The 17,825-nt window shown below is 43.9% G+C and overlaps 1 protein-coding gene across 1 annotated transcript in view; it reads left to right on the plus strand.

Moving 5' to 3' along the window:
• Positions 1 to 82: 82 nt before the first annotated feature.
• Positions 83 to 17,825, plus strand: part of KIN (Kin17 DNA and RNA binding protein) — a 31,238-nt gene continuing 13,495 nt past the window's right edge. Inside the window, exons 1-7 of the mRNA XM_047755469.1 lie at positions 83 to 268; positions 3,101 to 3,195; positions 4,998 to 5,041; positions 5,126 to 5,248; positions 6,527 to 6,708; positions 9,574 to 9,622; positions 10,724 to 10,781. Of these exons, the coding sequence (XP_047611425.1) occupies positions 155 to 268; positions 3,101 to 3,195; positions 4,998 to 5,041; positions 5,126 to 5,248; positions 6,527 to 6,708; positions 9,574 to 9,622; positions 10,724 to 10,781 (665 nt within the window). The 5' untranslated portion in view covers positions 83 to 154. The remainder of the gene's footprint in view (positions 269 to 3,100; positions 3,196 to 4,997; positions 5,042 to 5,125; positions 5,249 to 6,526; positions 6,709 to 9,573; positions 9,623 to 10,723; positions 10,782 to 17,825) is intronic.

Here is a 17,825-nt window from a genome sequence, read left to right on the forward strand (position 1 = left end):
GAAGACTCGCGAGCGTTGGGAGCCCAGCATTCCGAGGCTCCACCTCCTTCCGATTCGAGGTGAGTATTTGTCCCGCCCACCCCCACCCCTTCAGCCCTGTTCCGCTTCCGGTCGCCAGGGCACTGGGCCCCCGAAAGTTACCTCTGTGGTCGCGATGGGGAAGTCGGATTTTCTTACCCCGAAGGCCATCGCCAACAGGATCAAATCCAAGGGGCTTCAGAAGCTGCGCTGGTATTGCCAGATGTGCCAGAAGCAGTGCCGGGACGAGGTAAGCGGGCCCGGGGGGGGGGGGGGGCCGGGGGCCCAGCCCCTTCCCCTCCCTGGAGGGATCCCGCTGGAGATCAGGCTCAGGGGCTCTACGCGGGGGGTGCGGGCCTGGGTCTTGTGTTCCTAGTCGTGGGGGCTGCGCAGGGCGAGCCAAGGACTCATCTCAGTAGGGCCAAACTTCTGAGGCCCGAGCGGGGAGCCAGCGGTCCTTGACACCTCCTTCCTCCCCAGTTTTCCCCAACTGGAAATGAAATAAGAAAAGGTTTTGCAGGTATCGTAGAAGCGCCCGCACTCAAGCTGTCATTAGACGCCGGCGTGAACTGTGCCTCTCCCTACGTCCGGACAATCACAATAACAGCCGTCCCTGACTCCACCTGACTCTTAGACGTGATCAGGGTCCATACCTCTTTTCAGGAGCAGAGGGAAAAGGAGAGCTAAGGTCTTGCACACGCTGCTCATCTAACAAGCATTTATGGAGCACCTGCTACATGCCAGGCCGAGGCTGTTGTTGTGGATGAGATGTGAACTCGGGTCAAATCAGAATCGGGCAGCTGAGCTGTGGTCACTTAAAGTCACTTACGTTCTCTCTGTCTGTTTACTTGTCTGTAAAGTGGGAATAAGAGCTGTACCTACTTGTAAGGGTGTTGTGAGGTTTTGGGGTTTTTTAATTTTTAAAATTGGATTATAGTTGATTTACACTGCACAGATCTAACATTTTAAGTGTTTTGCCATATTTTCTTTTCTCTAAATATTTTAAAACAAACTACAAACACCAGAAATACAAAAACAAATTACAAACACCAGGATATTTCACCTCTAAATATTTAAATATGCTCCTCTAAAATATTAGGATCTTCTTCTACATAGGCACAACATGTGTCATCACACATAACAAAATTAATAAAAATTTCTTTATATCACGTGATAAACACTCCATGGTCACATTTTCTCAGTTGTTCTCACAAATGCTTTTTTTTTTTTGGCCATTTCTTGGGCCGCTTCCGAGGCATATGGAGATTCCCAGGCTAAGGGTCCAATTGGAGCTGTAGCCGCCGGCCTACACCAGGGCCACAGCAACGCGGGATCTGAGCCGCATCTGCAACCTACACCACAGCTCATGGCAACGCCAGATCCTTAACCCACTGAGCGAGTCCAGGGATCGAACCCACAACCTCATGGTTCCTAGTCGGATTCGTTAACCACTGAGCCACGGTGGGAATGCCACAAATGCTTTTTAAAACAGGCCCCCCCCCCCCACACACACACACAAACCAAGATCCAGTTGAGAGCTGGATAGGATTATTAGGACCTTAAAGAGAAAATAGACTTGTTTTGGTTTTTGTTTTCTTTTTTGGCCGCCCTGCAGCATATGGAGTTCCTGGGCCAGGGATCAGATCCAAGCCGCAGTTTCGACCTAAGCCAAAGCTGCAGTGGTGCTGGATCCTCAACCCACTGTGCCAGGCAGGGGATCGAACCTGGGTCCCAGTGTTCCCAAGACGATCCCATCGTGCTACAGTAGGAACTCCAAAAATCGACTGGTTTTTAGAGCAGTTTTAAGTTCACAGCAAAAAGGAGCAGAAGATACAGAGGTTTCCCATATACATCCAGCCCCACAGAGGTACAGACTCCCAGGCTATCAACATGGTGCTGCAGAGTGGCACTTTTGTTGCAGTCAATAAAGCTACCCTGGCAGATCAGTGGCACCAAAGTCCAGTGTATGAGAGTTCACTCTTGGTGTGGAACATTTTGGAGGTCTGGAGAAACATAAAAGGACTAATGTCCACCATTATAATATCATCCAGAATAGTTTCATTGCCCCCAAACTGGATAGGTTACTGGGACCACTGAGTGGGCTCAGTGATAAGTGGATCTGGGAGGTGGAGGGTCTAGGGTGCTGTCTCTGGTCCTGACCTGGGTGCCAGTGCATGACCGCAGTGTATGGAGGTGGGGGTGCCAGGAGCAGAGGCACATGGTTCATTTCTCTTCCTAGTGAAGAGTTAGGTTCAGAAGCTAAGTGAAATAGGGGCGCAGGGGAAACAATCCGACTAGGAAACATGAGGTTGCGGGTTCGATCCCCGGCCTTGCTCAGTGGGTTAAGGATCTGGCGTTGCCCATGAGCTGTGGTGCAGGTTGCAGATGCAGCTCGGATCCCGCGTTGCTGTGGCTCTGGCGTAGGCCAGCAGCAACAGCTCCGATTCGACCCCTAGCCTGGAACCCTCCGTATGCCATGGGTGCGGCCCTAAAAAGACAAAAAACAAAAAACAAACAAAAAAAATTAAGTGAAATAGATACAAAGTCAAAGTTTGTATGTTTTTTTAATGATTATCTGGAGATACAGATTTATTATGATCAAATAAGGCTTAAGTATAATACACAAGAGTGTATTTTGGATAATGAGCTGGTACAAGAAAATGAGTGAAAATAGTTTCCTTAATAGAAATTCACTAATGACCCATTTTAACTCATTATACTCCTTGAAATGCTTGCATAACACTGAGTCTGAAGTAGGTGCCCAATGGGAATCTGTTAAATGGAGTCAAAAAATGAAATCACTCTTGTGTTACTATGCCCTGTAATGTTTCTTACTAATGTTTGTCTTCTAAAGAACTACTTCTTTTTCTCTTTAATCTTCTGGGATTCTTTGGTTAGCAGGGTTGCAAAACTCAACTTCAGAAAAAAAATTTTTAAAAATAAAGTAGTGTGACTTGATTATTTTTTAATCGTCAAAGAGCAGCTTCTTGGAGTTTAATTAAATAGTGGTACCTAGGGCCCATTTCGATGACCTAAATCAGAATTTAACCTTTACGTTAAATTTTACCTTTACATTTTGTAGAATGGCTTTAAGTGTCATTGTATGTCCGAATCGCATCAGAGACAACTGTTGCTGGCTTCTGAAAATCCTCAGCAGTTTATGGATTATTTTTCAGAGTAAGTAACTCAAAGCCATTCTCATCTCATAAGCTTTATTCGGTTGGACATTTAATAGATGCTTAGTATTTTATGTGTTATGTCTGTTTATTCCCTGCATATTAATGTGATAGCTGGATTATCTTTGTGCTATTTTTGTCTTCTTTTGATGATTTATCATTGTGCGGAATTGTTATAAAAAAGTATTTCTCACAATTCAGTCTTTCCTTCCTTTCACTTCAAACATACAAAAAACTACCTTTCATTCTAAAACAATAGTGGCTAAGAGCCCAGCTCTGGGGTCAGGCTGCCTAACCAAATCCTTCAAATCTGGGCTTCTCCACTCAGGAGCCCTGTGACCTTGGGTGGGTGAACTCCTTAAGCTTCTCTGTGCTTTAGTCTCTTCATTTGTAAGTATTGTATCTTCCAAGTATTATCTTTCTTTCATGAGGTTTGTGTTTAAATGAGTTACTACTTTAAAAGCGTTTAGAAGAGGACCTAGTACTCAATTACTATTACCTGCAGTTATTACTGTTACAATTAACATTTGGTCTTGCCTTTATCCATCTCTTCTCTCCAAAGTGCCAGACCTTTTGGTCTTAGACCCTAAAGACTTTGGCCCTCATTTGTATCCGCCCTCAGCTCTAACCAGACAAGACTGTCACTTCACAAACATCCAGCGATGCTTTCACGTCTCTGTGGCAGCTGTGAACGGCTCTCTCTCCCTCTTCAGCTGTCAGAGTCCTGCTTGTACTTCAGCAGGTCTATTAAAGAGCCCCCGGCTCACCTCCGTCTCCTGTTCCTGTGATGTTTTGTGATATCTCTTTTTCCGTTTGGCTTCTGTTGTCGTGGTTCTGCTAAATTGTGACCTCGGTCAGGATTTTTTTTTTTTTTTTGTCTTTTTGCCATTTCTTTGGGCCACTCCCACGGCATATGGAGGTTCCCAGGCTAGGGGTCGAATCGGAGCTGTAGCCACCGGCCTACGCCAGAGCCACAGCAACGCGGGATCCAAGCCACGTCTTCGACCTACACCACAGCTCACGGCAACACCGGATCCTTAACCCACTGAGCAAGGGCAGGGATCGAACCCGCAACCTCATGGCTCCTAGTCGGATTCATTAACCACTGCGCCACAACGGGAACTCCAAGGATTTATGTCTTTCTTATCCCCTGTGTTTATCTGGGATTCAACAGTGTGTGCACTCAGAGGGACACATGAAGTGCCAGCCTCCCGTGGAAAGGGCAGTTTCTTTATCATCGATAAAGCAGGTTAACAGGCACAGGAACTTCACGAAGAACCCTCTCCAAAGAGGTGTGGTCACTTTTGCCCAGTCTGCTTCACTCCAAACTGACTTTAAACTTTAATTCTTTTTTCTTTTTTTTGTCTTTTTGCCTTTTCTAGGGCTGCTCCTGTAGCACATGGAGGTTCCCAGGCTAGGGGTCTAATCAGAGCTGTAGCCACCGCCCTACACCAGAGCCACAGCAACGCAGGATCCAAGCCGCGTCTGCAACCTACATCACAGGTCACAGCAATGCCGGATCCTCAACCCACTGAGCTAGGCCAGGGATCGAACCCGCAACTTCATGGTTCCTAGTCAGATTCGTTAACCACTGAGCCATGACGGGAACTCCCTAAACTTTAATTCTTGGAAGCTGGCATCTTTTGCAGTTCTTGCCTTGTTCAGTTTTTAAAGGTGCATATTAGACATTGCCATAGATATTTCATATATCATTTGCACATCCAAGCTGTTGGATGGCTTGCATTTCAGGAAAGTCATGCTCTTTGTTGAAATTACTCATGCTTTCCTGCCTTTCTTTATTAGGGAATTCCGAAATGACTTTCTGGAACTTCTCAGGAGACGCTTTGGTAAGCCTCTTAAGTCTTGGGCACGTGATGCATTTGTAATCTAATCATCCGCGCCGGGTCCACAGCGTCCTGTTTTGTTCTCAGGCACCAAGAGGGTTCATAACAACATCGTCTACAACGAGTACATCAGCCACCGAGAGCACATCCACATGAATGCCACGCAGTGGGAGACGCTGACGGATTTCACCAAGTGGCTGGGCAGAGAAGGTGGGCACAAGGCGTTGTTTGGACAGTGTTATGCGGCCGCGTTGCAAGAGGGATAGAGTTGTGTTTTCTGTGTACGTGTGTGGAAAATAAGAGGAGCAGGGCAGTTAGAAACTGGTGGATTGATCTTCGGATTGCTTTTGTGCCCTCCTGTCGTCTGAGCGCGTCTCAGGTGGTTCTCTGGACGGTGTGACGACTTCCCACTGAAGCTTCTGCCTGTGGGTTAGGGCTCAGTGCCTGTCCTCCTCCAGTTCCCCCCACATTCATTTCACCTTGGGAAACTTTTGTTATCCCTTCTCAAGGTGATTTCTTTTTAAAATTTCTAGCATTTCATCAGTATTAACTTGTTAACAAATATTTTAAAAATAATTTGAGAATTATAGAAAGTTACAAAAATATGCAAAAAGCATTCTCACACACACATCACCTATGTTCCCCTAATGTTCACATCTTGCAAAGCGCTGATCAAAACCAGGAAATCAACACTGATAAAATACTGTGAACTCAACTACCTTATTCAAATTCTACCAGTTTTTCAACAAATGCTTAAGGTGATTTTTTTTAACACGTGCTGCTTCTTTCGCCATTTCTCCTAGGATGAAAAGTTTGGGAAAGGAGAAAGCAATTTTGTACCAACGTATTACTTATTCAGTGTGTTTCTTTATTCCATTTTGGGGGGGAAGATTTCTGCTTAGTGGAATATCATGTACTCGGTGGATGTTAAATCCTTAGACACAGTTGAATCATTACTAAGCAGGGTAAGACTTCTTTTTCCCCTTGTTTAAATATGTTGCCTCAGGAGTTCCCACGGAGGTAATGAACCCAACTAGTATCCATGAGGACACGGTTCAATCCCTGGCCTCGCTCAGTGGGTTAAGGATCTGGCATTGCTGTGAGCTGTGGTGCAGGCCACAGACACAGCTTGGATCCCGTGTGGCTGTGGCTGTGGTGTAGGCCGGCAGCTGCAGCTGCAATTCAACCCCTAGCCTGGGAACTTCCATATGCTGTGGGTGCAGCCCTGAAAAGCAAAATAAAATAATGTTGCCTCAACCTAGCAAGTTAAAAAAATCAATATCTTTTTTTTTTTGTTTAAAGAGGTAAAATATTCCAATTAAATTTCACTAACTAAATATGGAAAATTCACGTGTTGTATGAATTTATTTGAACGTGTTTGAATGAGTGTTTTTGAAGGAATAGGTAAATAACTAGAGACAGAACGCATGTATATTTATTTCCAGCTTTGCTTTCACACGGATTTATGCCGTCTGTTTCTTTTTTCAGGCTTGTGCAAAGTGGATGAGACACCAAAAGGCTGGTATATTCAGTACATAGATAGGGACCCGGAAACGATCCGCCGGCAACTGGAACTAGAGAAAAAGAAGAAGCAGGACTTGGACGATGAAGAAAAAACTGCCAAATTTATTCAAGAACAAGTGAGACGAGGTCTGGAAGGGAAAGAGCAGGTGGGCGTCGTCCAGAGAGGCGGTGGACAAAGGTCTGACCCCACCCTCCCAGTCTTATCTAGTCACATAGTCTTGTAATCCTCAGCTTCCTCACCTCCCAATCAGAGTCAGTCCCTAAAGGCAAAACATGAACAGAGTGTGTCCCCGGAGTGTCACGGAGGCCGCGCGGGCCGAGAGCCCGTGTGTGGGAACAGGAGCGCCAGCACTTGCTCCAGCCTCGCCGGGCTGCAGGGTGTGTGAAGGCAGACGCAGCCCCTGGGCTGAGGAGTCTCGAGGAGCTAATGGTAAAACGGGGCAGAGAAAGCAGGATAAAGCGGTCAAAGATCCCCGCCCTCGGGAGCTTACGTACCAAGAGTTGAGAGTGAGCAAGAAGATGCAGCCTCGTGTGTATGTGAAACGACTAGCCATGTAGAATTTTAAAAAACGTTTTATTGTGGTGTGACATACATGTAGTCAAGTGTATGTCATGTATTAATCTTTATTTTTTATTTTTATGTTTTTGTCTTTTTTGCCTTTTCTAGAGCCGCTCCCTTGGCCTATGGAGGTTCCCAGGCTAGGGGTCAAATTGGAGCTGTAGCCACCAACCTACACCAGAACCACAGCAACTCGGGATCCGAGCCGCATCTGCAACCTACACCACAGCTCACAGCAAGCCTAGATCCTTAACCCACTGAGCAAGGGCAGGGATCGAACCCGCAACCTCATGGTTCCTAGTCGGATTCGTTAACCACTGCGCCACGACGGGAACTCCGACATGTATTAATCTTAAGCGCACAGCTCGATGGACGTTATATAAGTGTGTGTCTTTAGGTGGGCGAATGGATACATAAGTCGATAGACAGGGTGTGGCCGCCACTCAGACCGAGACAGCATTTCCAGTGTCCCGCAAGGTCCCTCATTCCCATTCCCAGTCAGTATCCCTTATCCCCGGAGAAGGAGCCTCTGTTCTGACCTACTTTTGATTGCTGGTTAGTTGAGTCTGTCCTTGAACTTCGAAGGAATGGGATCATGTAGGATGCCCTCTTTGTGTCTGGCCTCAGTTCAGCATAACGGCCGGTGTGTGTAGTTTGTCAATGTTTCACGCTCTCTGTCTTTTTTTTTTTGGATTGATGTGTAGTATTTTGTGTTACGAATATAGCACAGTTTATTTACCCATCCTTCGGTTGAGAAATGTGGCTTGTTTTCTGTTTCTGGGCATTGCGAATACCGCCGCTCTGATCATTGCATGCACATCTCATGTGAGCCATTTAGCACAGACAGTGCGATGCAGGAAGCAGCAGGCGGTGAGAATTAGGACATCGGTGAGAATCACTTGGTTGGTCAGCTTTTATACCACGTTCGTTGAACTTCATGATGAGTGAGAGTGTGAGTGTGTAAGCGTTAATGGTGTCACGTACATTAACTTGGGTATCGTCGCACAATCTAAGGAGATTTCTACTTTAAACTAAGAGCAATGCTTAAACTGTTGTAAATGCGAAATTTAAACTCCTATTTAAGACTGAAAGCTTTTTATTTTTGAAATTCTCTCACTTTAAAAAAATTTAAGGAGTTCCTATTGTGGCGTCAGGATGCGGGTTCCATCCCTGGCCCAGCTCAGTCGGTGGGTGACCTGGTGTTGCTGTGAGCTGTGGTGTAGGCTGCAGATGCAGCTTGGATCCCAAGTTGCTGTGGCTGTGGCATAGGCCAGCAGCTGTAGCTCCAATTCAACCCCTAGCCTGGGAACTTCCATATGCCGAAGGTATGGCTCTAAAAAGCCAAAAAAAAAAAAAAATTGAACCTTTACTTTCAATAGAGAAAAAATTGTAACTGCCTATTGTAGAAATTACAAAGGATCACATCTTACATGTAGGAAAGTGGTTTACTTTTTGGAGTAAGGTTACTGTTTTGTAACACTTTAGCTTAACCTTGCTAAACCTTCAAGCAAATTTGTACTTTTCAAGTATAAATAGTACCTTCACTAGAAGAGGCGGAGGGGCATTCTGCTGATCAGTGCTTCCTCATTCTACACTTAAATATATCTTTCTTTCTTTTCTTTTCTTTTTTTTTAATGGCTTTTTAGGGCCGCGCTTTCGGCATATGGAAGTTCCCAGGCTAGGGGTCCAATTGGAGCTACAACTGTCGGCCTACACCACAGCTCACAGCAACGCCAGATCCCTGACCCACTGAGCAAGGCCAGGAATCAAACCTGTGTCCCCATGGATACTAGTTGGGTTCCCTAACCATTGAGCCACGATGGGAACTCCTAGTTAGTCTTAGATTCTTGATCATTACACTAAATCATTCCACAATAGAGAAAGGTTTTGCTTTTTAAAGTAACCCTGTAGCTAAGATGCCTAAAATGTATTGCTTTAGGAGTTCCCATCGTGGCTCAGTGGTTAACGAATGGTTCCTAGTCGGCTAGGAACCATGAGGTTGCGAGTTCGATCCCTGACCTTGCTCAGTGGGTTAAGGATCCAGCGTTGCTGTGAGCTGTGGTGTAGGTCACAGACGAGGCTCGGATCCCGCGTTGCTGTGGCTATGGTGTAGGCCAGCGGCTACAGCTCTAATTCGACCCCTATCCTGGGAACCTCCATGTGCCGCCGGAGCGGCCCAAGAAATGGCAAAAAGAAAATAAAATAAAATATTGCTTTATATTGTTGTTTCCTGCTTATATTGTAGTAGAAATACAAATGTAGGTAAACTTCTGCACTTTGGTCTAGAAAAGCTACTCCCCTAGCCCCCATAGAATAGTTCCTTATTGGAGAATATTTGCAACACATATAATTTTAATCTTAACCATTTTAGGTAACAAGTCATAATTTGGGATTATTGAATGTTGTTAGTAAATGCATTGTGAACCGTCAAACTTTTTTTTTTTTTTTTAAGGAGGCCCCTATTTTTACGGAATTAAGCAGAGAAAATGAAGAAGAAAAAGGTAGTTTTACTTTTCTTTCTTCCTTTTTTAATATGGATGCTTTTGTATTGGCTCTGCCAAAAACTAGCCATATGTTTGGGAGCAAGACGTGTTATCTGTCTGGATTGCACGGTTTTCATCAGTAGGATGTAAAGGTGATAATGAAGTGGATGGAATGCCTTCAGCAACAAGTAACCAGACTGAGTAAAATTAGCTTAAATAATAAGCAAATACCTTGTCATACCAGGAGTCCCAGAGGTAGGGTAGTTCCAGATGCTGTGCCATCAGCAGCTGGACACAAGGTGGCTGCCAGCACTCCAGCCATCATATGTAGACCCAGCATGGTACAGAGGATTACAGGGAGCATCTCTCTCATCTGAGCAAGGAAACCTTTCCTAGAAGACTTCTTCCCACCAGCAGTCTTCCTTATCAATGTCATTGGCCAGACTGCGTCACGTTTCCACCTCAAAAATAGTCACTGAGAAAGGGAATGGAATGATTTGGATTGGCTTAGACCAAAGAGCCTTGCTAATCATCTCCCATTGGTCCCACCTCCTAGTCCCATCACCTTGGTCATAAGTTTTCAACATGTGGATTTGGGCTTTGGAGTAGATAAGCAATGAGGTCCTGTTGTATAAGCACGGGAACTATATCCAGTCACTTGTGATGGAACGTGATGGAAGATACTATGGCAAAAAGACTGCATGTGTATGTATGACTCGGTCACTTTGCTGTACAGCAGAAATTGGTGGAATATTGTACGTCAACTATAATTTAAAAATTTTAAAAATAGAAAACATTTGGGAGGGGACATAAGCCTTCAGACCGTAGCATCCTCCAAGCCATGTGTGAAGGGTATGGACGGCTAAACAGACTTGGACTTCTGTTGCTCAGGGGAGCGGGAGCAGTGGGGTGGGGAGGCAGGCAAGGCCAATCCTTCCCAGCTCATAAGCTTTGGTCCAGTATAATTTACAGGAGTTAATGATCTCTGGGTAGGAGCATTCCAGCTCTCATTTATTCAAAATGTCCATGAATTTCTATATGGCTGCACTACAGTATGTATCTAATAAGCTTTATTGTAATTTTCCTGAAATACCTATGGAATACCAATTCTTTTTCCAGTGACATTTAATTTGAACAAAGGAGCATGTAGTTCAGCAGCAGCATCTTCCAAATCAAGGTGAGCTATGTGAACAGGCATCTTAGCGCTTGAGAAATTGGGGGAATTATTGATTACTACATTTTATTTATGTCAAAAAAATTTTTTTTCATAATTTTTTGTTTTGTTTTGTTTTGTTTTTAGGGCCACACTCGTGGCATCTGGAGGTTCCCAGGCTAGGGTTGATTCAGGAGTTATAGCTGCCGCCCTACGCCACAGCCACAACAACTCTGGATCCTTAACCCACTGAGCGAGACTAGGGATTGAGCCTGTGTCCTCATGGAAGCTAGTCAGATTCGTTTCCACTGAGCCGTGACCGGAACTCCTGATTACTACATTTTAAAAGGCACAATATTATGAATTATTTTTTTCTGGTTATTTTCATCTTTTTTTTGCATTGTGTTTGATGGTTGATTGTTAGGTTTGTTTTGCTGTGTTTTCTTAGGAACTGTTTCTTTCTTATTTGCCTCTGCTGAGCTGATTCTGTCTTTTGTGGAAGGGCTCCTTTTGATTAAATGCTTCCCCTGGTAAACATTCTCCTAGCCCACTAGCAAGCCTGTTAGCTGGGCTGTGCACATTTTGTGTTACCTGCTCTGTTAGAGTTTTCGGAGACGAGAGTCTGATTTGTTCACCCCTGTCTTTAGCACCTCGTAGAATATAAACTCGCTAGTAGTAATTGCCTTCCCTTCTGGATGGTGTAGGACCAAGCAGGGGTCAACCAGCCTTTTCTGTGAAGGGCCACATAGGAAATATTTTAGGCTTTGTTGGCCGTATGTCTTTGTCCCCATTTAACGCTGCTGTCGGAGTGAGGAAGCAGCCGTGGATGGTGTGTAACCGAATGAGCCTGGCTGTGTTACAGTACAGCCTCAAGTATCAAACAGGCAGCAGGCTGGATCTGGCCCTCGGGCTGCAGTTTGTCAAGCCCTGTGTGCCTGCAGTCTGGTATTTGCACCTACTTTACGTGTTCTTTTCTCTCGCACTTCTCATGTATTCTTTCACCAAATATCCCCCGCTCTTTGTGATGCGTGATGCATTCAGTTTAGTTGTGGAGGTTAAATTAAAGGGGAAATCAGACAGGTAAATTACCTATACTTCAATTCAATACGCTCAATACAATCAGATAGGATGTTCAGCAAGGTACCAGTATCTGTTGGAATTTAGTTTCGAGCTGGGTGATCTTCGCTCTTTGACTTTGTCTTTTACATAGTAAAACTTAAGCTAACGTTTTTTTTTGTTTTGGGGGGCATTTTTTGTTTAATTTATGGGCTGGTGTCTGGGCGATGGAAGCAAACAAGCCAGCTGCATCGGTGACGTGCGTGCAGCTGCTTCAGGAGGACTTGACGGCGGTCGAAGTATTTCAGGATTAAGTGACCTTAGACAGTGTGAAGAAGTTGGTTAATTGGGTTCTATATATGGCACAATTGAAAAGAACATTCTTTTCGAAATGTCGGTGTGCTCTGACCTTTGAGACAGGCTGGAGTATATTCTAACACCTGCCGTGTAATTTCAGACCCTTATTTCTCTCTATTTTCCTTCCTCGTTTGTTACTCCTAAGTGGAGATGAGTGTTAAAAGCTTGGTCCCACAGGCCCCCAAATTGCTGACGCTCGTGTTAGTTGTCCACAGCAACGACCACAAAAAAAGGTGACAAATGACCACAAACAAGGTGGCTTGAAACAGCAGAAATTTATTCTGTCTCGAGGCCAGAATTCTTTAAAAAAAAAAAAAAAAATTTTTTTTTTTTTTAAATTAGAGTGGCTTTACACTGTTCTGTCAATTTCTGCAGGCGGCCACAACCCTGACATCAGGGTCCCTGAGCCGAAATCCAAGTGTCTGTGGGCCTGGGCTTCCCAGCCTTGTTTCTTCCCACTTCCGGCGGCTGCAGATGCTCCTCGGCCTGTGGCTGCGTCCCTCCAGCTTTCTCTCTGCCTGTCCTGGCGTCGCCTTCCCCCGTGCGGCAGGTCCCTCTCGGTTGCATGCAGGGCCCACCCAGATAATTCAGGTTAACCTCATCTCAGATCTTTAACTGACTGCCATTTGCAAAGACCCTTTTTCCAAGAAGGTATCATTTATAGGTCCCCAGGATGAGGGCCTGATGCCTGCGGGGTCTGCTGTTCCCTACTAGACCCTGACGCCAAACGGTGGTTTCATTAGTAATAACATTGGTTTTATTTGGCCAAGTTCTGTAACTTCAGTCTCAACTCTCTATAATAGTGTAAACAGTATCACAGATAATACAATGGAGAGACTCATCTAATTTTTCATCCTGAGATTATGGTAGGTTTTTTTTTAATAGACTGGAATTTATTTTTCTGTTGATTTTTTTTATATTACTCAATGAATTTATTACACTTATAGTTGTACAGTGATCATCACAACCCAATTTTATAACATTTCTGTTGATTTCTAACTCTTGCATATCTAAAACCTAGAATGAATCAAATAAGCGAGATATCAGAAATGGATATTTTAGGCTGCGTGAGGCGCAAAGGGATCCCGGCTTCCCCATTGCCTGGACGGAGGCGACTCAATTCCCATGTCTGTTTTTCCTCTGGGCTTCACTGTCAGCTTTGACTGCACACGTTACTTTCCACTTACTGAAAGCAGAATCCTAGGGCTGTTCTTAGAAGCCTTATGTTCCATTTCCAATCTGTTAATGTTCATTTCTTGCCCTGATATATATATATTTTTTTTTTTTTCCTTTTTTATAGCTACACCGGAAGTTCCCAGGCCGGGGGTTGAATCAGAGCTGCAGCTGTCGGCCTGCGCCACAGCCACAGCCACGCCAGATCTGAGCCACATCTTCAACCTGTGCAGCAGCTTGTGGCAATTCCTGCTCCTTAACCCACTGAGCAGGGCCAGGGATCCAACCCGCATCCTCATGGATACTAGTTGGGTTCTTAATCCACTGAACCACAGCGGGAACTACTCTTATCTTGATTTTAACCTCATCTTGACCTCATCTTGGTCTCTCACCCCCTCACAGAATCTTCTTGGGGAAGAGGGACGTTGTTGCTACGGCAGCTAGTGTAAGATTAAATATAATACAAAGCAAAGCGGAAAACACATTTTTTCCATTTTTCTTTCTTTGTCATAGGTGAGATTGATACTTTCTTTTCTGTGCTCCTGGTAATAGTAAACTCTCAAAATGGTTTGTAGAGATGGTCTCATTTGACTCTAGTGTTTTCAAGGCAGGGATCATCGCTTCTGGAAAGGTGCGTCTTTGCTGTAAGATACTGCTGTGCTGGTGTCTTTTACAGGTGAAGGAATAGTTTTTACTGATTTAGTTTCTTTATGGTCACTAGTTTATTCAGCTTTTCAATATAACCTTGAGTCATTTTGATCATTTGTGTAATTTTTATTTTTCTAGAATATCCCTTTCACTAGACATGCAAATGTATTAATCTTTTAAAATATTGACTTTGTATTTTCTTGATTTTGTCATTTCTTTGGTTTCTATCTTAATAATTTATATCTTCATAATTTCTTGTCAACATTCTTCATATTTTTCATTTATATTCATTCCCGCTCTAATAGAGTCTTTTTTTTTGTAAGTTGAAGTTTTAGTTGATTTACAATGTTGTGTTAGTTTCAGGTATACAGCCCAGTGATTCAGTTATATATATATTTATATTCTTTTTCAGATTCTTTTCCCTTACAAGTTATTATAAACTACTAAGTAGAGTTCCCTGTGCTGTACAGTAAGTCCTTGTTGGTTATCTATTTTTAATAGATTCTTGGTATCACAAGCAGAAAGATCTTTCTAAACCTCAGACTTCACCATGTCTTCCTCTTATTAAAAGACTTGCAGTGTCTTAAGCCATCGTCTATAGGATGACACCTAATTATTACGTGGCCTTTATGACCTGGCATCTCTCCTGCGTCCGCACTCCATCTCTGCTGAGCCATCTGCTGTTTCCTAAGTGCGCCGTGGCGTCTCACCTCCTCTTGCTTCTATTTCCACGTTTGCTCCTCCCACTGCATCAGGAGAACCTGAGGGGCTCTTCTGCTCATCCTTTTGTCCCCATCTATTCTCACATTTTAATCATTTAATAATGCTAAGTGAACTTTTCCTTTTTTTTTTTCTTTCTTTTTAGGGCTGTACCTGCTGCATATGGAGGTTCCCAGGCTAGGGGTCTAATCAGAGCTGTAGCTGTGGGCTTATGCCACAGCCACAGCAACTGGGCATCCAAGCCACTTCTGTGTCCTACACCACAGCTCATGGCAACTCTGGATTCTTTTTTTTTTTTTTTTGTCTTTTTATCTTTTGAGGGCCACACTTGTGCCTTATGGAGGTTCCCAGGCTAGGGGTCTAATTGGAGCTGTAGCCGCCAGCCTACGCCAGAGCCACAGCAACACCAGATCTGAGCTGTGTCTGCGATCTACACCACAGCTCACGGCAACACCAGATCCTTAACCTGCTGAGCGAGGCCAGGGATCGAATCCATAACCTCATGGTTCCTAGTCGGATTCATTAACCACTGTGCCATGATGGGAACTCCTAAGCAAACTTTCTCAATAGAAAACTTTAGTTTTCTATTTAGTTCAGTTTCCTTGTGTGGCAAAATACACATAACATAAAATTTACCATTTTAACCATTTTGAAGTATACAATTCAGTAGCATTTAGTAGATTCACACTCTTGTGGAGTTCTGTTGTGGCTCAGCAGGTTGAAAACCCAACTGGTATCCATGAGGATGCGGGTTCGATCCCTGGCCTTGCTCAGTGGGTTAAGAATCTGGCATTGTCGCAAGCTGCAGCTTAGGTCACAGATGTGGCTTGCATCTGGCATTGCCGTGGCTGTGGTGCAGGCTGGTGGCTACAGCTCCAATTGACCCCTAGCCTAGGAATATCCACACGCCATGAATGCTGCCCTGAAAAAAAAGATCCCCACCGTTGTGCAAACTATTGCTAGTATTCATCTCCAAGACGTTTCATATCCGAAACCGAACTGCTATACCTATGAAAAAGCAGGTCCCCACTGCCCTCCCCCAGCCCCTGGTGACCTCTGTTCTCTTCTGTCTATGAATTAGACTGCTTCATGTGAGTGGAATCATGCAGCGTCTGGCTACTTTGATTTAGCATAATGTCCTCAGGGTTCCTCCGTGTTGTGGCACACATCCGAATTCCTTTCCTTCTTAGTCTGGGTAATAATATCCTGTTGTGTATATAAACCACGTTTTATTTATCCACTCATCCGTCAGTGAACAACTGAGTTTTCACCGCTTGGCTCTTGTGATTAATGCTATTCTGAACATTGATATACAAGTATCTGCTCAATTCCTTGCTTTCAGTTCCTTCAGATACTTACCCAGATGTGGAATTGCTGGATTGTATGGTCATTCTGTGTTTAATTTTTTTTTTCAGAACCACTGTATTATTTTCCATAGCAGCTGCACCATTTTGTATTCCCACCAGCCATGGCACAGGTTCCAGTTTTTCTGTATCTTCACCAACACCTGTTGTTTTCTGTATTTTTCTTAATAATGGCCAACATCCTAATGAGTGTGAACTAGTCTTCCGTAGTGGTTTTGATTTGCATTTCTGTAATGATTACTGCTGTTAATAAGCATCTCTTCATGTGCTTTATGGACATGTATATATCTTTTTTGGAGAATTGTCTATTGTCCATTGTTATTTAGGTTTGTTTTTTTTTACTGAGTTTATTTATTTTTAATTTTTTTTTTTGGCTGTGCCCATGGCATGTAGAAACTCCCAGGCCAGGGATCAGACCTGCGCCACAGCAGCAGCCCAAGCCAAAGAAAAGTATCTGACAGCCTTAAATAAATTAAAATTTCCAAGCTGAGACAAATACCAAAATACTGAAGAATTTACAAATGTGTTTGCTGTCTCATTGTTGATAAAATGTGAAGAATCATGGAGACGGTGAGAAGACTCAGAAAGCAGGAAATAAGCAATTTTTTTCAAAAAGTGGAAAAAAAAATCTTCCAAAAACAATAGTAGCAAGCTTTTCCTACTGATTACAGTAGGAAACAGGCAGTTTCTGAACAAGTAAGGAAGAGGTAATTGCTAGACCCCCAAACAGCCACTCAGACCCCCAAACAGCCACTCAGTCCTCAATCCCTTCTGCCAGGATTATTAGTGCCAGTTTTGTTTTGGTTTTGTTTGTTTGTTTTGGTTTTTTTAATCTTTTTGCCTTTTCTATGGCTGCTCCCTCGGCATGTGGAGATTCCCAGGCTAGGGGTCTAATCGGAGCCACAGCTGCCTGCCTATGCCAGAGCCACAGCAACAGGGGTCCGAGCCACGTCTGAGACCTACACCACAGTTCACAGCAACACCAGATCCTTAACCTACTGAGCAAGGTCAGGGATCGAACCTGCAACCTCAAGGTTCCTAGTCAGATTCGTTACGCACTGAGCCACAACGGGAACTCCTATTAGTGCCTGTTTATATAGACATATTGTGGTTGATTATGATCTGGAATTATTGCTGAATTCGGTGGGTTACTAGCTCAAAGTACATTTAAATCTGAAGAATGTTTAAGCACACTGAAGAGTTTATCTTCATTTAATCTCTTCACAACCAGTGTACATTATTGATGGTTGTCACAAGCCTCAGAATTTAAAAATATGTTCAGAGGATTGAATTATGGGACAAATCCCAGTACGTGACATTTCGCAAGAGTAAATATAAAGCCTTCCAGTTAGATAAGGAGAGAAGGACTTCCATGAGGTCCTGACCTACAGCCCCCGCATAAGAAGGGATTTCGGTTGACTGCAAGGTACACTGGGCGTCCTTACAGCAATCCAGCCGCTGCTAACGCTTATGCCGCCTTTAAATGCTCTTTTAAAAAGTCCAAGTAATGGAAAAGAATAATTCTATTTTATTTTCTATTAGTCATACTTTTGTGTGTGTGTGTGTATCTCCATGGTAGCTTTGTACAAATACGTAGTCTTTGTTTCATATTTTATACATGTGACGTATTAAATCATTAGACTGGTAGGATTAGAAGTAGGACCCAACCCCGAGGCGGATGTGTCTTCACCCCGCTACACTGATTATGGTGGCATTAACGGCAGGGCTGAGGGGACAGGAAGGGTTACGT

The sequence above is a fragment of the Phacochoerus africanus genome, chromosome 12 (genome assembly GCF_016906955.1).
Source record: "Phacochoerus africanus isolate WHEZ1 chromosome 12, ROS_Pafr_v1, whole genome shotgun sequence".
Taxonomy (NCBI): Eukaryota; Metazoa; Chordata; class Mammalia; order Artiodactyla; family Suidae; genus Phacochoerus; species Phacochoerus africanus.